Below are 27,006 nucleotides of genomic sequence, written 5' to 3' on the forward strand. Positions count from 1 at the left end.
TGAACCGACGGAACGTGACCATTCCACCTGGCGTGGTCACCGACCGAGAGGTCACTTTCTCTCTCCCTCCGTTTCATAACAAGAGGAGTTGAGTATAGGAACAAAGAGGTCCTTCTGCAGTTGTACAGGGCCCTGGTGAGACCGCACCTGGAGTACTGTGTGCAGTTTTGGTCTCCAAACTTGAGGAAGGACATTCTTGCTATTGAGGTAGTGCAGCGTGGGTTCACGAGGTTAATTCCCGGAATGGCGGGACTGTCGTATGTTGAAAGACTGGAGCGGCTAGACTTGTATACACTGGAATTTAGAAGGATGAGAGGGGATCTTATCGAAACATGTTCCCAATGTTGGGGGAGTCCAGAACCAGGGGCCACAGTTTAAGAATAAGGGGTAGGCCATTTAGAACGGAGATGAGGAAAAACTTTTTCAGTCAGAGAGTTGTAAATCTGTGGAATTCACTGCCTCAGAAGGCAGTGGAGGCCAAGTCTCTGAATGCATTCAAGAGAGAACTAGATAGAGCTCTTAAGGATAGTGGAGTCAGGGGTTATGGGGAGAAGGCAGGAACGGGGTACTGATTGAGAATGATCAGCCATGATCACATTGAATGGCGGTGCTGGCTCGAAGGGCCGAATGGCCTACTCCTGGCACCTATTGTCTATTGTCTATAATAAGGGGTTGGCCATTTAGAATGGAGACGAGGAAAAACCTTTTCACTCAGAGAGTTGTGAAGCTGTGGATTTCTCTGCCTCAGAAGGCAGTGGAGGACAATTCTCTGGATGCTTTCAAGAGAGAGTTAGATAGCGCTCTTAATGATAGCGGAGTCAGGGGGTATGGGGAGAAGGCAGGAACGGGGTACTGATTGTGGATGATCAGCCATGATCACATTGAATGGCGGTGCTGGCTGGAAGGGCCGAATGGCCTCTTCCTGCACCTATTGTCTATTGTCTATTGTCTATTGTCTATTGTCTCTCTCTCTCTCTCTCTCTCTCTCTCTCTCTCTCTCTCTCTCTCTCTCTCTCTCTCAAGGAGCAGAGCAGTGCAGTGAAAGCAAGCTCGATGCTTCGGAGCCGTCCCTGTCAGTGGGAGTGACTCAGTGACCTGCCCAGCCCGTTCCCTGTAGCTCACCGATGCATCCCAGCTGGAAATAAAGAGCAATTTCCAGGAAGCTGCAAAGTAGAATTGGAGGAATGTCATAACAGGATTCCTTGGAGCACATTTGTTTATTAATGTGGAAACGCGATGGGGAAGGAGAGAATGGCAGGCATTTCTCCAGGGTGCGGTTAAACCTCATGCAAATAACTCGCGCCAAAGGACACAGAGTGCTGGAGTACCTCAGCAGGTCACGCAGCATCTCTGGCGAACATGGATGGGCCACGTGTCGGGCCGCGACCCTTCTTCAGCCTGACGTGCTGACGCGAGGAAGGTCTGACGAAGGGTCCTGACCCACCCATATTCTCCAGAGATGCCGCCTGACCCGCTGAGTCCATCCTTGTGTCCAACTTTGGTATTGAACCAATGTGGTGGCGCAGCGGTAGAGTTGCTGCCTTACAGGACTTGCAGCGCCGGAGACCCGGGTTCGATCCCGACAAAGGGTGCCATCCGTACGATGTTTGTACGTTCTCCCCGTGACCTGCATGGGTTTACTCCCAGATCTTCGGTTTCCTCCTACACTCCAAAGACGCACAGGTTTGTAAGTTAATTGGCTTGGTAAATGTAAAAAATGTCTTTAGTGGGTGTAGGATAGTGTTAGTGTGTGCGGTCATGGCTGGCCGGTGTGGACCCGGTGGGCTGAAGGGCCTGTTTCTGTGCTGTATCTCTAAACTAAACTAAACCAGCATCTGCGGTTCCTTTTCAATACACTATTACCTGAGAAGTGTTTGATGGGACATTGCACAGGGAACTTTACTCAGCATCTAATACTTGGTATAGCAGCCCTGAGTAACTGGGGAGTACATCAGGAGTAGCAATCTTGCCCTATTTCCACCCCCCATCCACCTCCTCAGTTGCCTCCGTTCTCCAACACAGAGTTACTGGATTATTGTTTGTACCGTGTGATAAATTCTGAGTTAGACAGGTTCCCACAGGTAGGTGGGATAGTGGAGAAAGCGCATCTGAAGTCACAGGGGAAGTCAGGACCCCAGGGTAAGGCCAACAACTTCAGCTCAAGGTCAGATGTACTTAAACGGTTGTAAGGAATAGGAGTAGAATTAGGCCATTCGGCCCATCACATCTACTCTGCCATTCAATCATGGCTGACCTATGTCTCCCTCCGAACCCCATTCTCCTGCCTTCTCCCCATAACCTCTGACGCCCGTACTAATCAAGAATCTATCTATCTCTGCCTTAAAACTATCCACTGACTTGGCCTCCACGGCCTTCTGTGGCGAAGAATTCCACAGATTCACCACCCTCCGACGAAAGAAATTTCTCCAGATCTCCTTCCGAAAAGAACGTCCTTTAACTCTGAGGCTGTGACCTCTAGTCCTCGACTCTCCCACTAGTGGAAACATCCTCTCCACATCCACTCTACGGTGATCAGCCAGTTTCTTTCCCCACAGATGCTGCCTGCATTTAAGATCTCCCCATCTTATCTATCAGGAGGTACTTACATAGTCATAGGTGTCGGGATCTTGATTCTGTGGCGTTTCGGGGAGTGGGGTGTCACAGTCAGGGCTGTAGTGTGCGCAGTAGTCATAGGCTGCTCTGTGGTCTGCGATGATCAAGAATTGCTGGATATCCCCCTGTAAGAAGAAGGCAGATTACATCAATGGCAGAACTTGCAAAACACGGCCAACTTTCCATCAAAAGTCAGCAGCAATCATGTTCCTTTTGAACACGATGAGGCAATTTCGAGCCCGCGATCCCTGTCCTGACATTCAACAAGATCACGTTTGCACTTTGGCCTAATTCCAGAAACCAAGCAGCCCTCCAGAATCCTTCACAGCTTTAGTAACAAAATATGTCTCAGACTCAGAGTTAGAAGGAGCAATTGCTATTTATGTAAAGGAATTCTAGCCGTCGAACACCCTTTGCATGTTTTCTAATCTAATTCCTAAAGGAACAAGTCAAGTTCACCAAAGGTAGACACAAGAAGCTGGAGTAACTCAATCTGAAGTAGGGACTCGACCCGAAACGTCACCTAATCCTTCTCACCAGAGATGCTGCACGACCTGAAGTACTCCAGCTTTCTGTGTCTATCATCGGTTTAAACCAGCATCTGCAGTTCCTACCGACACAAGTTAAGTTCACCATTCTGTTTTACAAAGAGCCTCGACGAGAAACATTAACTATGTTCTCCTCCTCCACAGATGCTGCCTGACCAGCTGGCTGTTTACAGCATTTTCTTATTATGTTGGAAATTTTCTGTTTTTATTTAGGTTTTCCACCTTCTGCAGTTTATTTTAAAAGTTTCATTTTCTGTCGGCCTTTGTGGGAAATCGCACCCGTGAAGCGCTCCATTAAAACGCTACTTAAATGCAATAACGTCGTTATTGTTGTTGTATCAGAGCCCGTCCAGTGATCTTGAAGAAGGGGGTTTTCGATAAATTAAGTCAAACGTCAACATCGCAGTAAGATAAGCAAGTGCAGGTTGTTTAAAACAAACCCAAACCTCAGGATGAGTGCTGAATAAACAAGAGCTGTACGGGAAGGCAGAGAGCAAAATGACCCAATCCTTCACACGTTTGAAACCTTTCCAAGAAAAGCCTTTCCTCCAAACCCCTTCTCTCCCTGTTCAACCCCTTCATCTCTCAATAGACAATAGGTGCAGGAGGAGGCCATTCGGCCCTTCGAGCCAGCACCGCCATTCAATGTGATCATGGCTGATCATTCTCAATCAGTACCCCGTTCCTGCCTTCTCCCCATACCCCCTGACTCCACTATCCTTAAGAGCTCTATCTAGCTCTCTCTTGAATGCATTCAGAGAATTGGCCTCCACTGCCTTCTGAGGCAGAGAATTCCACAGATTTACAACTCTCTGACTGAAAAAGTTTTTCCTCATCTCCGTTCTAAATGGCCTACCCCTTATTCTTAAACTGTGGCCCCTTGTTCTGGACTCCCCCAACATTGGGAACATGTTTCCTGCCTCTAACGTGTCCAACCCCTTAATAATCTTATACGTTTCGATAAGATCTCCTCTCATCCTTCTAAATTCCAGTGTATACAAGCCTAGTCGCTCCAGCCTTTCAACGTATGACAGTCCCGCCAATACGGGAATCAACCTAGTAAACCTACGCTGCACGCCCTCAATAGCACGACCTCTCCTGGGCTGCACCCTCCTCAGCTCAGCTGCCATTGCGCATTTGCCCACTGTGAGGCGCTGGAGAACCACTGTTCCCATCCCACCTGATGGATGGGATGGAGGTGGCTGCTTGCTCTCACCGCTCAGCTGTACTGCCCCCCAAGAGTGGGCTCCAGCCCGTTTACAGAGGCGTCAGCATGCAACCCGTGCTGGGTATCGTCGTTCTGAGGAGGACTTCCACTGGTGGAGTGAGAGGTGATACCGAGGGAACGTGCAACACTGCTGTGGAGGGCGGGCTGGATCATTGGGGATGCAATATTGAGAGTTGCACTGTCAAAGTACCGAGAGACACTCCGTTCTGAAGAAGGGTCGAGACACGAAACGTCTCCTGAGATGCTGCCTGACCCGCTGAGTTACTCCAGTATTTTGTGTCTGCCTTCCATTCTCAGAGGAGCAGTACTGAGGGAGTGCCGCACTGTCACAGAGGGGCAGTACTGAGGGAGTGCCGCACTGTCACAGAGGGGCAGTACTGAGGGAGTGCCGCACTGTCACAGAGGGGCAGTACTGAGGGAGTGCTGCACTGCCAGAGCGGCAGTACTGAGGGAATGCCGCACTGTCACAGAGGGGCAGTGCTGAGGGAGTGACACACTGTCACAGAGGGGCAGTACTGAGGGAGTGCCGCACTGTCAGACTTTAACCAGTGTTAGTCCCATGCTCTCTTCCTCCCCCCGTCACACTGTACACACACCCCACGTTATGTAAGCCTTTCCCTCCCCCAGCTTCCCGTGTTACTCTAGGGATTTACACTGACGCACCCCCTTGAAACAGGACCCCCCAGGTGGATGCTGACACGTCCATGAGCTTCACACACACACACACACACACACACACACACACACACACACACACACACACACACACACACACACACACACACACACACACACACACACACACACACACTAATGCCCTGCAGCTGCTGCTTCTAAACATCTGTCAGGCAATCCGCATGGAGCTGTGAACATGGGGGCCGAGCATGTCGAAGCAGGATCGGGGCCACAGCTGCAGACAAAACCTGCCCCTACATCCCACCTGCATCGCTGCCTCAGGACCCACTCCAGTCCCTGCTGCCTTCAGTGCAGCGGAGACAAGCCCTGAAACCCCTCTGGTCCACACTGCTCCCTCCCTCATTCTCCAGCGTGACCCCCCCCCCCCACCGTGGGAATGCTGGCTCTTTGGCCAAGTGCCCGGCAGTGATGCAAACCGTTGTCTTGCTGACGTGGCGCGCTGGTAAACCGGGGGTGGGATCGTCAGATATCAGATGCTGGTTCTTTTCCAGAGTTCCCTTTAGAATAATAGTTCATGCTAATCCAACGCAGTTATATCTGTGCCTCTACGTTGGGCCACACGAGGAACAAGGCGATCAGTCCCATGTGAAAGGCCAAACGATTGACAGCATGGGAAAGCTGATGGGGTGATGGAGAGCAGAACACAGAACGGAGAACAGTTCAGCACAGAGAACGGGCCCTTCTGTCCACAATGTCCGGGCCGACCATGATGCCAGGCTAGACACAAAATGCTGGAATAACTCAGCGGGACAGGCAGCATCTTTGGAGAAAAAGAATGTCTCCAGAGATGCTGCCTGTCCCGCTGAGTTATTCCAGCATTTTGTGTCCATCTTCGATTTAAACCAGAGTCTGCAGTTCTTTCCTACACATGTTGCCAAGCTACACTAATAGAGAGCCAAGTACAGGTCAGCACAGTGGTAGAGTCGCTGCCTTACAGCGCCAGAGACCCGGGTTCCATCCTGACTACGGGTGCTGTCTGTATGGAGTTTGTACGTTCTCCCCGTGACCGCGTTGGTTTTCTCCAGGTGCTCTGGTTTCCTCCCGCATTCCAAATACAGGCAGGTTTGTAGGTTAATTGGCTTTGGTAAATTGTCTCTGGTGTGTAGGGTAGAACTAGTGTATGGGTGGTTGGCACGGACTCGGTGGGCTGAAGGGCCAGTTTCCACGCTGTGTCTCTAAAAACTAAAACTGATCGCTTATGCCTGTACACGATCCATGTCCCTCAATCCCCTGCATAGCCAGGTGCCTATTTAAAAACATTCTCAATGCCACTATCGTATCTGCCTCCACCACCAACCCTGGCACTAAGTTCCAGGCTTCCACCACCCTCTGTATAAAAGCAACTTGCCACACACATCTCCTTTAGACTTTGCCCCTTTCGCCTGAAAACTGTGACCTCTGGTCTTTGACATTTCTACCCTAGGGTGCAGGTTCTGGAGGTGGGTGGAGAGGGTGATCAGGGTAGAAAGAATGGGCAGAGGGCAGAAATAAGGAGATGGAAGGATGTGGGAGAGGGAGAGGGAGAGGGAGAGGGAGCAGGGAGAGGGAGAGGGAGAGGGAGAGGGAGAGGGAGAGGGAGAGGGAGAGGGAGAGGCAGAGGGAGAGGGAGAGGGAGAGGGAGAGGGAAGAGAGGAGAGAGGAGAGAGGAGGGAGGAGAGAGGAGAGAGGAGAGGGAGAGGGAGAGGGAGAGAGGAGAGGGAGAGGGAGAGAGGAGAGAGAGAGAGGAGAGAAAGACAGGACAGTGCACAGCAAAAAGGAGAGGGTGAGAGGGGGTAGTTTAGAGAGTGCGGTGTGAGAGGCGCTGAGGACAAACGTCAGAGAGAACGGTGGCACAAAATGGAGTGTCCAGAGACAGAGAAGGAAAATCAGAAGGAAAAGCTGCAGGGCAGGAGAAGGAGAGAGAATTTAATGGGGAAAGAGAATAGGGAAGAGGGCAAGTCTAAAGAGTGGTCTCGACCCAAAACGTCACCTATTCCTTTTCTCCTGAGATGCTGCCTGTCCCGCTGAGTTACTCCAGCTTTTTTGTGTCTACCTTGGGTTAAAACCAACATGTGCACAAGGAACCGGGTTCAGACAGAGCAGACGACCGGAGGGCCGAGAGAGGAGCAAGAAATAGTCAAAGTCTCTGGGAGAACGGTGGGACAGGCGAAAGGAAGAAAGATGATTGACCTCATTAAGAGCTCAGAAGCTGACAGTAAACCGTGGCATTTTAAGTAACAAATGCATTCCCATGGCGTGGAAACAGATGGGGAACAACATTGTGCAAGAACCGTAGAGATTCAATTAAAACCATGTCAAATAAACCCCCATCCAAATCTGGTCGGACCCCTCGATGCATACTTGCACGAGCCAAACTCCTTCTGGCACAAGTAACCAGCACGATCGTCAAATAAAATTAACATATTGTGCTTTAAACCATCCATATCTTTGAAAATAATTGTTTCTGGTGAATGCCCTACGGCACTGTTCACTGTAAGTCAGATTCCCAGCTGTTATCAGGCAACTGAAACCATCCGACCAACAACTAGAGAGCAGTCCAGAACCACTATCTCTCTGAAGAAGGGTCTCGACCCGAAACGTCACCCATTCCTTCTCTCCAGAGATGCTGCCTGTCCCGCTGAGTTACTCCAGCATTTTGTGTCTACCTTCGGTTTAAGCCAGCATCTGCAGACCGTTCCTACACACTACCATCTACTTCGTTGGAGACCCTCAGACTATCTTTGATTGAACTTTACTGCACTTTATCTTGCACTAAACATTATTCACATTTTTCCCTTTATCATGTATCTGCACACTGTGGCTGGATCAACTGTAATCACGTACTGTCTTTCCGCCGACTGCTTAGCACACAACTAAAGCTTTTCACTGTACCTCCTCGGTACACGTGACATTAAACGAAACTAAACTAAGGTGATGCATTTATTTTATAAAGAGTTGGAAGGCATACTCTGCTCTCTGAGAACTATATTCTGCACTCTGTATCCTCCCCTTTGCTCTACCTGTTGCAATTGAGTTTGAGTTGATTGTATTTAAGGAGAGTATTATCTGGATTTGTTGGATGGCATGCAAATTCATTGGATAGCATGCAAAAAAAAAGCTTTTCACTGATCCTCGGTGCATGTGACAATAATAATCATAGTCTGTAAACCTAGATGCAGCCCAGACAATCAGACAAACCAACCTTCCTTCCACCGACTCCATTTATACCTCACGCTGCCTCGGCAAGGCCAGCAGCATAATCAAGGACCAGTCTCACCCCGGCCACTCCCTCTTCTCCCCTCTACCATCGGGCAAGGGGTACAGAAGTGTGAAAACGCACACCTGCAGATTCAGGGACAGTTTCTTCCCAGCTGTTACCAGGCAACTGAACCGTCCTCCCACAACCAGAGAGCGGTCCTGAGATACTATCTACCTCATTGGAGACCCTCAGAACAATCTTTAATTCGACTTCACTGGACTTTATCTTGCACTAAAACTAAACGTTATTTCCTTCATCATGTATCTGTACACTGTGGATGGCTCAGTTGTAACTGTGGTCCTTTACAAGCTCCACTGGCTCCCCATCCCCCAGAGAATCCAGTACAAAATCCTCCTCATGACCTACAAAGCCCTCCATAACCTGGCCCCATCCTACCTGACCGACCTCCTCCACAGACACACTCCCACCCGTACCCTCCGCTCTGCTGCTGCTAACCTCCTGTCCCCCCCCATCCGGACCAAACTCAGATCCTGGGGGGACAGGGCTTTCTCCATCGCTGCTCCCACCCTCTGGAACTCACTACCTCAAACCGTCAGAGACTCCTCCTCACTCACCACATTCAAAACATCACTGAAGTCTCACCTGTTCAGCACTGCCTTCAACCACTGACCGTCACCTCACCTTATTTTTCCTTTTCTGTTCGTTTACTTATTTATTTATTTATTTTTTCTATGTTTTAGTAAACCCTGTAAAGCGTCTTTGAGTTTTTAGAAAAGCACTATACAAATGTAATGCATTATTATTATTATTAGTAGTAAAATCCTTGATGAAACTGGTCACAATTGGAGGAAATTTTCTTGACCTGAAAAGTCACCCATTCCTTCTCTCCACAGATGCTGCCTTTGAGTTACTCTGAGTTACTCCAGCATTTTGTGTCTATCTTCTGTGTGACCAGCATCTGCAGTTCCTTCCTACACAGCCAGATTGTTCTTGGTAAGAGGGCCGGTACCGGCAAGAGCAGGTTGAAGTTCTGGAGCTCAGAAACACTTGTCTCGGTTTGACATGTATTTCTGGTTTTTACCGTGGCTGGTGACAGGTTAGGCAAGATTGAGACACGTCTGGATTTCTTTTTTTTTTTTATATAAGTGCGAGACAAAAATCTCATCAGCGAGAAGTTTGCCGGCCAAGTGCGGTGCCTGAAGTACGAGTGCGGAATAAACGGACCTGCCGCTCTCGTGGTTAGATGCCTGGCAGTTTGCGTCATCAGGTGAGATAGTCTTGGAACAATGACAACTCACTAGCGTTGCCAGAACATGACGGAACCGTGAGTTACGTCAGGCACATTCATCAGGCGAGGTTTTCCCCAGGGGACTCAGCCACACAGGGAGCAGAGATCCAGAAATGCTGCCTGTCCCGCTGAGTTACTCCACCATTTTGTGTGCCTACCTTTGATTTAAACCAACATCTCATTGAACGTTTCATTGAGCGTACGCCGTGCTTCTGCGTGACAGAATTTCATCGTTCTGTTTCGGGGGCGTACGGCGATGAAACACTTTTGCCTCTCGTTAAAGTCGTTGCTGGATTTCCCATAAAGATGGAAAGAATGAGTCGTTGTCGGATTTCAACCCGTATCCGATTGGAACATGAGAGAGAAATGTTCTTGGGAGTGATGTTGGGCTCAGGGTTTCGAAGCGACTGAACAGACCTTGCCATGGTCAGAAGGTTGGCACGGAGTCCAAGGAGTTGGAGCCACAGCTGTTCCTCCTTAAGCTCAAGTTCATACTTGGCAGGGCACCCCGCTGCAGTTTTCAGCTTGGGCCCCGGCCACTTAAGCTGCCAATTATCCTGTTGCCAATTCTCACTGTTTGATCACCTGGTTAAAATGGCTGTTCAGCAAAAAGCTGCCTGCGTCCCACACACCCTGACACATGGATGGCTCGATTGTAATCGTGCATTGCCTTACAGCGCACGCAACAAAAAGCTTTCCACTGTACCTCGCTACACGTGACCATCAACTAAACGAAACAAGAGTAGTTGAGTAGGATACTGGATTAAACCGAAGATAGACCCAAAAAGCTGGAGTAACTCAGCGGGACAGGCAGCAACTCTGGAGAAAAGGAATGGGTGATATTTCGGGACGAGACCCTTCTTCAGACTGAGAGTCATGGGAAAGGGAAATGTGAGCTGTAGACGGTGATGTAGAGAGATAAAGTACAAATGAATGAACGATATGCAAAAAAGTGATGGTGATCAAGGAAGCAGGCCGTGGGCTAGGTGAAAATGAGTTACAGACAATGAGACTCACCAGGACGACGTTGAAACCAGTAAAATGACTACGGTGGGGGTGGGACGGAGAGAGAAGGATGAGAGGGGATCTTATCGAAACGTACAAGGTAATTAAGGGGTTGGACACGTTAGAGGCAGGAAACATGTTCCCAATGTTGGGGGAGTCCAGAACCAGGGGCCACAGTTTAAGAATAAGGGGTCGGCCATTTAGAACTGAGATGAGGAAAAACATTTTCAGTCAGAGAGTTGTGAATCTGTGGAATTCTCTGCCTCAGAAGGCATTGGAGGCCAATTCTCTGAATGCATTCAAGAGAGAGCTAGATAGAGCTCTTAAGGATAGCGGAGTCAGGGGGTACGGGGAGAGGGCAGGAACGGGGTACTGATTGAGAATGATCAGCCATGATCACATTGAATGGTGGTGCTGGCTCGAAGGGCCGAATGGCCTACTCCTGCACCTATTGTCTATTGTCTAAGTTTTTTCTTCGGTTTGAAAAAAAATCACTCAGAGAGTTGTAAATTTGTGGAATTTTCTGCCTCAGAGGGCAGTGGAGGCCAATTCTCCGGATGCTTTCAAGAGAGAGTTGGATAGAGCTCTTAATGATAGCGGATTCAAGGGGTATGGGGAGAAGGCAGGAACGGGGTACTGATTGAGAATGATCAGTCATGATCACATTGAATGGCGGTGCTGGCTCGAAGGGCCGAATGGCCTACTCCTGCACCTATTGTTTATTGTTTATTATTATTTATCAGCCATGATCACATTGAATGGTGGTGCTGGCTTAAAGAGCTGAATGGCCTCCTCCTGCACTTATTGTCTATTGAGAGGGGGGATGCAAGGGTTACTTGAAGTTAGATAAATCAATATTCATACCGCTGGGTTGTAGGAAGAGTTGGGACCCAGGACACTCTGGGCGTTTGGTCACCCATCCCGACATCAGGAGAAAGGGATCATGGGTAATGCTCACAGAGGGCTGGTGCTCGACTATCCAAACTTTCAGCCGATCGTCTGCCTGAGCCAACATTCTGCCTCTCACCGGTCAGCACTGACCGTGTGGGCACAGCTACTGCACCTTGGGGGCACACTCACTGACAGCCGTTGTGATATTTGACAGTCACCAGCAGTATGAGGTTTGTGTAGGAAGAAACAAGCAGATGCAGGTTTACACCGAAGATACTAGAGGAGCAAGATGAACCACTCCGTTGAAATCGCCTATACTGAAGTGTAGTACGCAAAGGAGCCATTTTAGTAAGCAAGTCCCGCCATTCGCTATGCCTCTCGCAGTGTAATCAGTGTCTTCGGGGGACAGTATGTGTGATGATACCATTAAAATGCAGAATATATCTCATCTATCAATTCACAGATTTTTGTTATTTTTCTTTTAAAATGTTTCTGCAAGTTTCTGTCGACTAAAATGGCGCCATGATTTTTCAGGTCGAGTGGTCTATCTTGTTCCTCTAGTATCTTTGGTTTACACCGAAGATAGACACAGAGTGCTGGAGGAACTCAGCGGGTCAGGCAGCATCTCTGGAGAAACAGGATGCCTGACTCGGTCTGAAGACGGGATCCGACCCCGAAATGTCACTCATCTATTTTCTCCAGGGATGCTGCCTGACACGCTGAGTTTCTCTAGCATTGTGCATCTACCAGCAGGATGAGGTTTACTCACTTTACGACAAGGAGAGACAAGCTGCACAGCAGATCGTTGGCCCACTCACCTCTCCTGGCAGCCCTGGCCACCTCAGCTCAGTCCGGTCCCATCACTGCTCATTTGTTTTCATTCCTAACTTGGCCGCTGCAGCCATCTTGCAGTGTCAGGAGACAGTGATTGTTTGGCTCAGCTGGTTCAAGCATCAGCTCTCATTACAATCTACCAGCAGTTGTTGGCTTCTGCAGTGAGGTGAATGCTTCGGGCCAGAAGGACGCTCCCCCCTCCCTGAGCCTTCCCCACCCCCCCCCCCTCCCCCCCCCTCCCCCCCCTCCCCCACCTCCAGCCTCCTCCTTCGGTTGACGTAGGGGGAAGGTTTTTTACACAAAGGATGGTGGGTGTCTGGAGGTGGTGGTTGAGGCAGATACGATAGTGGCATTTGTGAGACTTTAGGACAGGCTCATGGATGTGCAGGGAATGTAGAGATGTGGATAACGTGCAGGCAGATATGAGTTGGCCTTGGCATCATGTACGGCACAGACATTGTGGGCCGAAGGGCCTGCTGCTTTGCTGGACTGTTCTGGTGTTGGAGTTGTACGAGAGCTTGTGAGCAAACTACCCTCTGACACAGTGAGAGTGCTGGAACTGAGTGCTGCAAGCCACTGGCCGTGGGGATCAGTGGCAACTTGGGTTACATTCAACGACAGCAAGCCAAATGATCTGAATAGTAACAACTCCCTGGAGCTCATTTTAGAATGCTACGATAATGGAAAATACATAGAATCATCTGGTTTGTGCACCAGGCAAGGATTTTTATTGCAGAGTCTCTCTCCCTTCCAACCACAATGAGTCATTCCCTGAGCCAGATACATTTTGAAACTTATTAATACAGCTACTCTTAAAGTTAGATTGGTTTTAATTTTCTCCTGCTCGGCCATGCTGAAGCGATGCCCAGAGTTGCCTTAGATCGTGCTTTTGATCCAGCAAAGAGCCCACCCTGGCCCACATGGGACAGTGTGATATGGTTCTCTGCGATTGTCTTACCCGTTCAAAACAGGTATGGCTGACCTCTCTGGCCCAGGAATAGTCGAGTCTGTCCGTCTATTCTCATCATGCGTCCACAGTCCAAACCCCTTATGCAACTGCTGTCCAAGCAAGGATTGAAATTCCACCTCTACCATCAAGGGTCCCGACCGTAAGGCCCACGCCCTCCTCTTACTGCCACCGTCGGGCAGGAGGAACCAGAAGCCTGAGGTTGCACCTCAGCCGGTTCTGGAGCAGCTTTGTAGATTAATTTGGCTTCGGTAAAAAGTGTAAATTGTCCCTGCCGTGTGGGGTAATGCCAGTGTACGGGGTGATCACTGGTCGACGTGCAGACTCGGTGGGCCGAAGGGCCTGCTTCCGCGCTGTGTCACTATACTAAACATAACCAAAAAGCTACTTTCCTGAACTGATCTGCCCAACCCTAATCCAACCTCAGCAATGGAACTCCACACACCACCTAGTCCCATGTATAAAACAGATCTATAATACAGATCTATAGATCTATATGTATCTATAAAACAGATTCTGTAGACCACTATATAGGGCGGCACGGTGGCGCAACGGTAGAGTTGCTGCCTTACAGCGAATGCAGCGCCGGAGACTCAGGTTCGATCCTGACTACGGGTACTGTACTGTAAGGAGTTTGTACGTTCTCCCCGTGACCTGCGTGGGTTGGTTTTCTCCGAGATCTTCGGTTTCCTCCCACACTCCAAAGACGTACAGGTATGAAGGTTAATTAACTGGGTAAATGTAAAAATTGTCCCTAGTGTGTGTAGGATAGTGTTAATGTGCGGGGATCGCTGGGCGGCGCGGACTTGGTGGGCCGAAAAGGCCTGTTTCCGCGCTGTATCTGAAATATGAAAAAATATATATGTATATACCATAGACTACTGTAAACATTTTCTAAATGTGCATTTTTGCACTAGTTTCTTGGTTTTTTGTCTTTTTTTCTCATTGTCTTGCAGAATTTGTGTAACTTATGTATAATTGATGTTTTGTTGTGTCTTATCTGAGTCGATGTGCCCTTGCCTCTAAGATTTACATTATTGCTGTACCGCACGCTATTTATTAATATGACAATAAACTTGACTTTACTGGACTTGTTGGAGTTTCACAATTGGATGGAACAGAGACCAGACGTATACAGTGCTAAACCGTACACGAATGGGAATAGAGGGGAAGGGGGTCTTTTGCTCACAGAGTGGTGTGAGGAGATGGGAACCATCCTCTCTCAGGCTAGCAGCATCAGGAACCATTGGAGTCTTCCACACGCCCACCTTCTGTCGCGCAAGAGGGAGAGGGACTGTGGGCAGATGGGTAGACACCCGGCCTTGGCTATCTGTCCGAGACCAGAGTACGTCCATGACTCTTCATGCCAGGTTCCCACAGGTGACCCTGGAGCAAAGTGCCATTGAAAGCAAGCTGACAAGAACCCACCTGGAACACATTGAGCTTAGAGACAGGAGCAACGAAATGGGACTACACCGAGTTAGCAGAAACATAGAAAATAGGTGCAGGAGTAGGCCATTCGGCTCTTTGAGCCAGCACCAACTGATCATCCAGAATTAGTACCCCGTTCCTGCTTTCTCCCCATATCCCTTGATTCCGTTAGCCCCAAGAGCTATATCCAACTCTCTCTCGAATACATCCAGTTAGGATCAAGAGTGAACGTTTTTTAGTATTTAAAGGGTGTCTGTTTCTGGCAATGGCTAAAGGCCTCTCTGTGGATCTGGAGCCCTTTTCTAAATTGGGGATCTAATGGTCTGCCCAGTCCAGCCAAAAGCAACAGCAAACAAACTCCTTTCAAGATGTTTTCTTTCTACCCTTCAATAATTTGACTTCATGGTTTCATCTTGTCTGAAATCAAGGGACTTTGTCGCCTTGTCAACAACCTCCAAAGTCTTGACAAGATTGTCAAAAGTTTCCAAAATGGTAGGAAGAGTTGTGTCTTTTCAAGAAAAATACAAAATATAAAATACAGAAAACACGTTGACAAAGAATTAGTTACTGGGCTTTCATTCAATTGCTGAACCATGCTTCTCTTAGGTATTTCTGCAATTTTCATCAGACTTTGTGAACCAAGAACATTAAAATGCTGAATATACTGGAATTTAGAAGGAAGAGAGGGGATCTTATTGAAACATATAAGATTATTAAGGGATTGGACACGTTAGAGGCAGGAAACATGTTCCCAATGTTGGGGGAGTCCAGAACCAAGGGCCACAGTTTAAGAATAAAGGGCAGGCCATTTAGAACGGAGATGAGTCGAAAGGTCGAATGGCCTTCTCCTGCACCTATTGGCTATTGTCTATGAGGGAAAACTTTTTCCGTCAGAGAGTTGTAAATCTGTGGAATTCTCTGCCTCAGAAGGCAGTGGAGGCCAATTCTCTGAATGCATTCAAGAGAGAGCTGGATAGAGCTCTTAAGGATAGCGGAGTCAGGGGGTATGGGGAGAAGGCAGGAACGGGGTACTGATTGAGAATGATCAGCCATGATCACATTGAATGGCGGTGCTGGCTCGAAGGGCCGAATGACCTCCTCCTGCACCTATTGTCTATTGTCTAAAACTCAGATACTGAGCAGGTTGAAGCAGATATTGGAGTCTGAAGAAGGGTCCCGACCCGAAACATTGCCTCTCCATGTTCTCCGGAGATGCTGCTGGGAAGCAAACAGCGGCAGAATGGGACAAGTATCAAATAAAGATTAAATAAAGACACAAAGTGCCGCAGTAAGTCAGTGGGTCAGACGGCTTCTCTGGAGGAGGATGCACTCTTTCCCCAGAGCCCAGTTGATTATTCTCCTTGAAGTGCACGTCGAAGCCAAACGTTATGTTAAAGCAATCCCCACCACTCTTTCAGGCAGGGTTTTCCAGATCATAAAACATAAAACAATAGGAAAGAAACTTTACTTTGCCAAAACCTGATATACTCTGCCAATGAAAACTGTTCCTCCTTTTTTTACTTTGCAATAACCTCCTGAAATGTTGAACATCTCCATTAAATCTCCTCAATCTCCCCGCTCAAAGGAAACAATTCATGGCCTGTCATCACTTGCTGGACTTCGTCCCACCCCTACCTCGCTTTTCCAGCTTTCTCCCCCTTACTACAATTAGGGGGAGAACCGGAAACATTGCCCACCCATTCCCTCCACAGATGCTGCCTCAACAGGCCGGCTGGGTTCCTCCAGCACTTTGTGTTTTAATTCAAATTGTCTCATCTCTCCACACAGCGTGGGTGGCACGGTGGCACAAACTGCCTCACAGCGCCAGAGCCCCGGGTTCCATCCTGACTACGGGTGCTGTCTGTACGGAGTCTGTACGTTCTCCCCGTGACCGCGCGGGGTTTTCTCCGGGCGCTCCGGTTTCCTCTCACACTCCAAAGGCATACAGGTTTGTAGGTTAATTGGCTTCTGTAAATTGTAAAGTGTCCCTCGTGTGTAGGATAGCGCTAGTGCACGGGGTGATCGATGGTCAGCGCGGAATCGGTGGGCCGTAGGGCGCGTGGCCGCGTGGTATCACTGAAGTAAACTAAACTAAACTGATTTCTCTCGTCTCTGCACCGTCCATAAGAATTAGCACGAAGTGTAGATCATTTGGCCCTTCGAGCATGTTCTGCCATTCATGAAGATCATAATTGATTTACTTCAATTTTATTTTCCTGCTCCATTACTACGTAAAAATCTAGCAACCTGACGAATCTTCCCTCTGGTATGTTTCTGTTGATGAATTACTTTTCAATTTTGGCACATCCCTCATGGTCGGCAGTGACCTCTGCTGTCTTACATGCTTTTGAGACCTGATTCACCTACAACAGGCACTGGATAGACACCACCAAAACCATCTCCACAAAAGCCTCTAATTTCACCAGAAGATTAAGCAAACCAACTTGGATAGTGAGGAACTGCAGATGCTAGTTCCTCACTACACTGAAGATAAGACCCCAAAAGACCCAGCAAGCAACCCAACATTATGGTTTACTTCCAGGTCAACATGAGGCCACAACTGTGATTAGTACAGGTGTCAGAGGTTATGGGGATAAGGCAGGAGAATGGGGTTGGGAGGGAGAGAGAGAGATCAGCCATGATTGAATGGCGAAGTAGACTTGATGGGCCGAGTGGCCTACTTCTACTCCTATCACTTATGACCTCATAACATCCCCAGAGTTGTTCATTACACCTGCTCAGGTACATTGGACAGACCATGTGGTTTGCTTGCCTGACATTAGGCACCCAAAACGCACTCTATTCTGGACTCTGTCACGGGAAGAGATGATCAGGTCAACCATGGAAAGGATTCAAAGACGTGCTCAGAGGCCTCTCTGGATAAATGCAACATTCCTCCGTGTTCGTGGGAATTCCCGACTCGAGACTACCGAACGGAGAAGGAACGTCAAGACGAGAACATTGATAGCAAAAGGTGGAGTAAACGGTCAGAACCTTTTCTCCAGGGTCAAAGTCCAGGGAAAGGTCAAAGACTAGAGGGAATGGCAAAGTTTAAAGGTTTTGTTTACACAGAGGGTGGTGGATGCCTGGAATGCTTTGCCAGGGGTGGGGGTGGAGGCAAGTACCACAGTAGTGTTTAAGAGGCTTTTAGATGGGTAAGGAAAGGAGGGGTACGGATCACACGCGTAGGAAGGAACTGCAGATGCTGGTTTACATCGAGGATAGACACAATATGCTGGAGTAGCTCAGCGGGACAGGCAGCATCTCTGGAGAGAAGGAATGGGTGACGTTTCGGGAAGAAAGGCCTCCACCTGAAACTCCAGATATGGATCACACGGCTTCTGAGACTCTGCAGTTCCCACACTGGCTTCATCAACCACTTCTGAACCCACAGGTCAGGAGTGGAAGCTGGCCCTCCTCCATCCCTGGGGTACAGCCTGTCATGGTGACGTTCTACAGGGGCCTTCACAGCTTCAAGATGTCCCAAAGCACTTCACGGCCAAAGAGGTACTTAAGTACTTTGAGAAGTGCCGTCATGGTTAACTCTCTCCAAAGCTGCACATTCAACCCCATTTCACTTGTGTGTGTTGAACCTGTTCCTGTAAAAACATTTACACTTGCAGACCAAGGTGGGAAGCCAAAGGTTTAATGCGGAGCTGAGACCAAGTCTGGGCTTTGAACATTTTTTAGTGAAAGCTTATAAAACAAACAGGTTGAAAATGGCAAGATGACGAAACCACAGCCCCTCGGACACCGAAATTCCCACAGCACCGATTTTTAAAAAAAAGGACAGGCTAGTCGATCCGGCCACCAAAGTAAATAATCTGATCCTTATCAAGATGCAGATGGAGTCATAGAGTGACACAGTGTGGAAACAGGCCCTTCGGCCCAACTCGCCCACACCGGCCAACAATGTCCCTTAATCTTACCCGCCATCAATACTCTCTGCCTTACTTCATGCATTACAGCAGTGTCTGCACTTCCAAAGTATTTCACTGGCTACAAAACCATTTCCCGAGCCGCTAAAAGGTGCTGCAGTAACGCTGGCACTTTCTTCCTTCGCGGTTTATCCCCCCAAGGATTTGGAATGGTTTCATCGGGGAGCTGGAGGATTCACAAGGCTAACGTCGCGGTTCACAATCACGGTCAAACCCCCCACCAAAAACACCAACTTGGCCGGGTAGCCTGGAGGTGCCCGTGAAAGGCAGGTGCCCGTGAGAGGCAGGTGCCCGTGAAAGGCAGGTGCCCGTGAGAGGCAGGTGCCCGTGAAAGGCAGGTGCCCGTGAGAGGCAGGTGCCCGTGAGAGGCAGGTGCCCGTGAAAGGCAGGTGCCCATGATAGGCAGGTGCCCGTGAAAGGCAGGTGCCCGTGAAAGGCAGGTGCCCGTGAAAGGCAGGTGCCCTTGAAAGGCAGGTGCCCATGAGAGGCAGGTGCCCGTGAGAGGCAGGTGCCCGTGAGAGGCAGGTGCCCGTGACAGGCAGGTGCCCGTGACAGGCAGGTGCCCGTGAAAGGCAGGTGCCCGTGACAGGCAGGTGCCCGTGAAAGGCAGGTGCCCGTGAAAGGCAGGTGCCCGTGATAGGCAGGTGCCCGTGAAAGGCAGGCGCCCGTGAGAGGCAGGCGCCGCGAACACGAGTGGTTTGCGGACAAAGGAACTGTACATACAAGCATGCCGTGTGATGTTCTAGCTGGTGGCACCTGACCACGACTTCGCTAAGTAAAGCAACTTCAACTCAAACAAATAAGGGATCAGATCACCTTGCTTATTAACAGGGGCAGCACGGTGGCACAGTGGTCGAGGTGCTGCCTTACAGCGCCATTGACCCGGGTTCCATCCTGACTACGGGTGCTGGCTAGATGGAGTTTGTACGTTCTCCCCGTCACCACGGGGATGGGTTTTCTTCATGATCTTCGGTTTCCACCCACACTCCAAAGACGTACAGGTTTGTAGTTTAAATTGGCATGGTATAAATGCAAAAATTGTCCCCAGTGCGTGTAGGATAGTGTTAATGTGCGGGGATCACTGGTCTGCACGGACTTGGTGGGCCGAAGGGCCTGTTTCTGTGCTGTATCTCTAAACTAAATTAAACTAAACGAAACTTAAAGGAATGTTCCCAATCTGAGAAAATTGATTCTTTCCCTGTGTTTTTTTAAACTCCATGTAACATCCAGCTTAAGTCAAAAACCTTCAGCGCTGCCATCTGGAAATAAACTCAGTGGCGAGCCTGTATCAATAGACTCCATTACATGAGTTCATATGTTACAGGAGCAGAATTAGGCCATTCGGCCCATCGAGTCTACTCCGCCATTCAATCATGGCTGATCTATCTTTCCCTCACAACCCCATTCTCCTGCCTTCGCCCCATAACCCCTGACACCCGTACTAACCAAGAATCTGTCAATCTCCGCCTTAAGAATATCCATTGACTCGGCCTCCACAGCCCTCTCAGGCAATGAATTCCAAAGATTCACCACCCTCTGACTAAAGAAATCTCTTCTCATTTCCTTTCTAAAGGTAGGCCCTTTTATTCTGAGACTATGGCCTTTGATTCCACTAGACTCTCCCACTAGTGGAAACATAGAAACATAGAAAATAGGTGCAGGAGTAGGCCATTCGGCCCTTCGAGCCTGCACCGCCATTCAATATGATCATGGCTGATCATCCAGCTCATCCTCTCCACATCCACTCTATCCAGGCCTTTTGCTATTCGGTAAGTTTCAGCCAATATCTGGGAGAGCTCCTGATTCCTACCACACTTTGGGTGAAGAACCATCTCCTGACATCTTTCCTGAACAGACTTGATCTGCTTCTAAGGTTAAGCTCCATGTTCTGGCATCTTCCACCAGAGGCACCAACGTGTCTCCAAACACGCTCTGAAAGGCTCCACAAAACCAACAACGGATTGCAACCACGTCATGCACTCCAAAGCCCTTCACAGTGGCGGCACGGTGGCGCAGCGGTAGAGTTGCCGCCTTACAGCGCCAGAGACCCGGGTTCGGTCCTGATCACGGGTGCTGTCTGTACGGAGTTTGTACGTTCTCCCTATGACCTGCGTGGGTTTTGCCCGGGTACACCTGCTTCCTCCCACACTCCAAAGACGTTCAGGTTTGTAGGTGAATTGGCTTGGTAGGTTTGTAGGTTAATTGTAAATTGTCCCTAGTGTGCGTAGGATAGTGTTGATGTGCGGGGATCGCTGGTTGGCTCGGACTCGGTGGACCAAAGGGCCTGTTTCCGCGCTGCATCTCTAAGCTAAAGTAAATGTGGATTAAAAGCTTGCCCACATTTCATAACCAAGTAAAATAAAACATAAACTTTGAACGCAAGGATCCTTGGATCTGAGGTCTCATAAAATATATCAGGATCCTCCCTTATTAAATATACTATCACCCAAACCTTGGAAAGCAAGCTTGGCCAACTCCTTGCTCCCAATTCATGAGCCAGGCCAAGAACGTCACCCTCAGGGACCCACTGAGAGAACTCTGCAGGAGCTGCATTCTCTGCACGGCCTTGTGATCTTGGAGGAAAGTGGAGCCGCTGGAAGGCTGACATTACAGAAATGTGGTCACGGTAGAGGCAGTCCCGACCACATCACCGTGACATCTGTCTCCACCTCCTACATTCCCACTCTCCTCCTGCTGACTCATGCACCACGGAAACACAATCTTTCTTTCCATTGCTAATTGATTCTGTTTATCAAAATTATTCTTCAGCTCTCTGTCCGCACCCCTCCTAAATTTGAGGTCCACCCCTTGTTTACCGGTGGTGTTAGACTGGATCATTCAGTTCCACTCTCTCAGACGTTCGACATCCATTTCAGAGTACCTGCACTGCCAGAGGGGCAGTACTGAGGGAGTGCCACACTGCCAGAGGGGCAGTACTGAGGTAGTGCTGCACTGTCACAGAGGGGCAGTACTGAGGCAGTGCCACACTGCCAGAGGGGCAGTACTGAGGGAGTGCTGCACTGTCACAGAGGGGCAGTACTGAGGCAGTGCCACACTGCCAGAGGGGCAGTACTGAGGGAGTGCTGCACTGCCAGAGGGGCAGTACTGAGGGAGTGCCGCACTGTCACAGAGGGGCAGTACTGAGGCAGTGTTGCACTGTCACAGAGGGGCAGTACAGAGGCAGTGCCGCACTGTCACAGAGGGGCAGTACTGAGGCAGTGCTGCACTGTCACAGAGGGGCAGTACAGAGGTAGTGCCGCACTGTCACAGAGGGGCAGTACTGAGGCAGTGCTGCACTGCCAGAGGGGCAGTACTGAGGGAGTGCCGCACTGTCACAGAGGGGCAGTACTGAGGCAGTGTTGCACTGTCACAGAGGGGCAGTACAGAGGCAGTGCCGCACTGTCACAGAGGGGCAGTACTGAGGCAGTGTTGCACTGTCACAGAGGGGCAGTACAGAGGCAGTGCCGCACTGTCACAGAGGGGCAGTACTGAGGCAGTGCTGCACTGTCACAGAGGGGCAGTACAGAGGTAGTGCCGCACTGTCAGAGGGGCAGTACTGAGACAGTGCTGCACTGCCAGAGCTCTGCACTGTTGGCACGGGTTGCATCACTTGTGCAGCCAACGGAGTTGCTCTGAGGAGGCACTGCATCTCCATAAATCATTCGATCACTCACTTATCGGATCGCCTCAGTTGGAGGCATCTAATACACACTGGTCATCTGCACTCATCACAAACATCAGAAGGAATAAAGCCGTCATTAACTGCTAGAGACGTATTTCAGGACATCCCAAGGGTTCTAACGAGGTTAAGTCAACAGAAATCCCCAATCCTTCCTCTTCAATGGCGCTCACTGTTTTGGTTCCAGAGTTCACAATGTTCTCCAGAGACTTGGCAGATTCTTCCCACATCAACATAGACAACAGGAGACATAAGATGCAGCAGTGACTCAGGGCTGGAGAGAGAGAGAGTGGGGAGACAGAGAAACAGCGAAAAAAGACAGAGAAGGAGAGAGAGAAAAAGAGACGGGGAGAGGGGGAAGAAGGGGGGGAGGGAGAGGGGGAGGGAGAGGGGGAGGGGGAGAGAGAGAGAGAGAGAGAGAGAGAGAGAGAGAGAGAGAGAGAGAGAGAGAGAGAGAGAGAGAGAGAGAGAGAGAGAGAGAGAGAGAGAGAGAGAGAGAGAGAGAGAGAGAGAGAGAGAGAGAGAGAGAGAGTTGTCTGGGGTGGAGGGGTATTAGGGTGAGAGGAGAGGGGGATATTGGGGGCGAGATGGGAGAGAGGGGAGATTGGAGTGAGATAGGGGAGGGGGATATTGGGGGTACATTGGCAGAGGGGGGTGATTGGGGTGAGAGAGGAGGGGGGATATTTGGGGTGAGGTTGAGGGTCCTTGTCCCACGTGGCTCTCTCCCTCTCCCACAGCCTCTGCATTGTGAAGCAGGTTTTTCCAAAAACCCTTTCCCAAAACATTGCTGTACGAGCATTGAACATCCCTGAGAGAACATCATCTCTCCAGCTGGGGAAATGATACGAGAAACCAGGGTAAATGAATGCAAGATGTGCGTGTTATATTTGGCATGTTCTGGCTGGCTGTGTGAAGGCCAAGGCTCCAGTGTGTCCGTGAAATTAAATGTTCAACAAATGCAGAATGTTGGCGGTGAGGGTCTCTGCTGATTCTCTCCGCTCTGCGTGTCATTGATTCTCACTTCTCACTGAACCACAGGGAGTTTATCCTTCAGTCATATAGCACACGTGGGAACTGTGTCCAGGGTCGTCAACTGTCCCGTATTAGCCGGGGCATCCCGTATTTTGGGCTAAATTGGTTTGTCAGTCAGAGAGTTGTGAATCTGTGGAATTCTCAGCCTCAGAAGGCAGTGGAGGCCAATTCTCTGAATGCATTCAAGAGAGAGCTAGATAGAGCTCTTAAGGATAGCGGAGTCAGGGGGTATGGGGAGAAGGCAGGAACGGGGTACTGATTGAGAATGATCAGCCATGATCACATTGATTGGCAGTGCTGGCTCGAAGGGCCGAATGGTCTCCTCCTGCACCTATTGTCTATTGTCCCATATGGGACCGCCCTAGTCCCATATTAGGACTGTGGTTCCGCAAAGTGGGTTGCTACGCAACCTCCGTTAGGTGAACACACTCCGTTAGCCTGCACTGTCCCGGCCGACAGCGGAGTGTGTTCGCCTAATGGAGGTTGCATAGCAACCCGTCACTCGGCCCGGGCGGCCGCCATTGTTGGAGCGGGAGCACGTGGCCGCTGGCTGGGTGAGGTCACGTGGGGCGCGGAGTGGTGACGTCACCTTATCCCGTATCCCGTATTAGTCAGACAGGAAGGAAACCTGTGGAACACAATACAGAGTCCCTTCGGCCCATCGTGTCCATGCCAGCCCTTTGAAACTAGATGTATGAAAAAGTTCTGAACAAATCAGAGCCGGCACCGATGACCGAGGAAAGATGGAGCCCACAATGGTCCATTGTTGGCTGTGGATGAGGTGTTAACAAAGGGAGGAGTTATAGTCACACCTCCGCTCTTTCTCCAGAGCCAACGTCTCCCAATTACTAAACACTTTAACTCCCCCTCCCATTCCCACACTGCCCTTTCTGTCCTGGGCCTCCTCCACTGTCAGAGTGAGGCCCACACGCAAATTGGAGGAACAGCACCTCATATTTCACTTGGGCAGCTTACAGCCCAGCGGTATGAACATTGATCCACTGCTCACTTATGAAGCAATGTCAATCCAGTTTTGACAACTGCATGGAATGATGTGATGACACCTATTTCTGACCTCATCGTCCATTGCAAGCGAAAGATTGAGCTGAGTTTGCACTTGTGGTCAACCCCATTACAGGAAAGGTGTGGAAGCTTTGGAGAGGGTGCTGAGGAGGATCATCAGAACGCTGCCTGGATTAGAGGGCTCCAGCTTCAGGGAGAGGTCGGATAGACTTGGATTGTTTTCTCTGGAATGGCGGAGGTTGAAGGGAGTACATAAAATTATCAGAGGCATAGATAGGGTAGACAGTCAGAACCTTTATCCCCAGGGTGGAAATGCCCAATGCCAGGGTGAGAACTGTAGGGGAAATATTATGGAGATGTGCGTGGCAAGGTTTTATTTTACCGAGGGTAGTGGGGGTAGGGTTGCCAACCACCCCGTATCAGCCGGGACATCCTGTATATTGGGATAACTTAGGTTGTCCCGTACGGGACCGCCCTTGTCCCATATTAGGCCCGGGGAGGCGTTGTAGGCCTGGACGCTGTAGGCCCGGAGGCCCAACTGCCATCTAACGGAGGTTGCGTAGCAACCCGCTTCCCGGCCCGAGCGGCCGCCATTGGTGGAGCGGGAACACGTGGCCGCTGCCAGGGTGAGGTCACGTGGGGCGGTGACATCACCCTTTGTCCCTTATTTGGGAGTGAGAAAGGTGGCAACCCTAGGTGGGGGCCTGGTATGCAATGCCAGGGATGGTGGTGGAAGCAGATAAAATGGTGGTGTTTAGGAAGCTTTTAAATAGACACGTGGATTTGCAGGAAATGGAGGAATATGGATCACTTGCAGAAAGATGAGATCAGTTCCGATAGACTTCACGTTTAGCAATAACATTGTAGGCTGAAGTTCCTGTGCTCTACTGTTCTATGTTCTATAAATAAGTGAGAAACTGCGGAGGGTTACATAAATGCAGTGTATCAATGAAGTCCAGTTTAGGAGTGATTTAAGACAGCCCTTGTTTGCCCCCATTGAACCAGTTAATTTTGAAGTTTGGGGCTCAGTTTGAAATCTGGAGTTTTGTTAGGGAGTACAGAAAGTGCTGGAAATACTCAGCAGGTCAGGCACTGTGATCAGAGAAATAGTCAACGTTTCAGGTCAAACTTAAACATTAACTCCGCTTCCCTCATCACAGATGCTGCCTGACCTACTAAGCATTCCCCACATTATTTTGTTTCTATTTTAGATTTCCAGCATCTGTAGGTTAATGAATCCCTGGTGAACATTCTGTAGCCTTAACATGGTTACACGGTGGCGCAGCGGTAGAGTTGCTGCCTTACAGCACCTGAGACCCGGGTTCGATCCTGGCTACGGATGCTTGTCTGTACGGAGTTTGTACGTTCTCCCCGTGACCTACGTGGGGTTTCTCCGAGAACTTCGGTTTCCTCCCACACTCCAAAGACTCACAGGTATGTCGCTTAATTGGCTTGGTGTAAATGCACAAATCGCCCTTAGTGTCGGATGGTGTTAATGTGCAGGGATCGCTGGTTGATATGGACTCGGTGGGCCGAAGGGCCTGTTTCTGCGCTGCACTAAACTAATGGAGCCATGTTTGGGTGTGGAACACGCAGGCTAAACTGTGGATCAAAAGGATTTTTGATTTAAGCATTAAAGTGTTAATGAACACCTCAGCCACAAATCAGGGCTATGTCACAGCTTGTGGCAATTGTATAATTCAATCACTTAACAGGTTCTTGCCCGTCCTGTCATACTTTCAGTGCCGAACAAAGAAGAATTATTTAGATGATTGGACCCCTTCTGTTTATTTCATTATATGGAACAGAGAACATCACAGGAGAATCCTACAGAGAACATTTCAACCCACAATGTCTGTACTGAACTTAATAATAATAATAATAATGTATTTTATTTATATAGCGCTTTTCATATACTCAAAGACGCTTTACAGAGAATTAGAGAACATAGGGAAATGAATAAATAGATAAATAAGTAAATAAATAAACGAACAGAGAAAGGAGACAGAAGGTGAGGTGACCTTCAGTGGTTGAAGGCAGTACTGAACAGGTGAGACTTCAGCGATGTTTTGAATGTGGTGAGTGTGGAGGAGTCTCTAACGTTTTGGGGTAGTGAGTTCCATAGGGTGGGAGCAGCGATGGAGAAAGCCCTGTCCCCCCAGGATCTGAGTTTGGTCCGGATGTGGGGGGATAGGAGATTGGCAGCAGCAGAGCGGAGGGTGCAGGTGGGAGTGTGCCTGTGGAGGAGGTCGGTCAGGTAGGATGGGGCCAGGTTATGGAGGGCTTTGTAGGTTATGAGGAGGATTTTGTACTGGATTCTCTGGGGGATGGGGAGCCAGTGGAGTTTATAAAGGACGGGGGTGATATGGTCACGGATCGGGGTGTGGGTGAGTAGACGGGCAGCGGAGTTTTGAATGTATTGAAGTTTACTGATGATTTTTGAGGGTGCGCCAAAGAGGAGGCTGTTGCAGTAGTCCAGACGGGAGGTGATGAAGGCGTGGATGAGGGTTTCTGCAGCTGTGGAGGAGAGGGATGGACGGAGACGGGCAATGTTTTTGAGGTGGAAGAAGGCTGTCTTTGTGATGTGTTTGATGTGTTTGTCGAAGGAGGGGGCTTGATCAAAGATGATTCTAA

The 27,006-nt window shown here is 49.5% G+C and overlaps 1 protein-coding gene across 1 annotated transcript in view; it reads right to left on the reverse strand.

The window, feature by feature from the left end:
- col5a1 (procollagen, type V, alpha 1) overlaps window positions 1-27,006 on the reverse strand; it is a 235,653-nt gene that overhangs the window by 131,544 nt on the left and 77,103 nt on the right. Inside the window, 1 exon segment of the mRNA XM_078425769.1 lies at window positions 2,607-2,738. Within this exon segment, the coding sequence (XP_078281895.1) occupies window positions 2,607-2,738 (132 nt within the window).

Source organism: Rhinoraja longicauda, chromosome 31 (genome assembly GCF_053455715.1).
Source record: "Rhinoraja longicauda isolate Sanriku21f chromosome 31, sRhiLon1.1, whole genome shotgun sequence".
Taxonomy (NCBI): domain Eukaryota; kingdom Metazoa; phylum Chordata; class Chondrichthyes; order Rajiformes; family Arhynchobatidae; genus Rhinoraja; species Rhinoraja longicauda.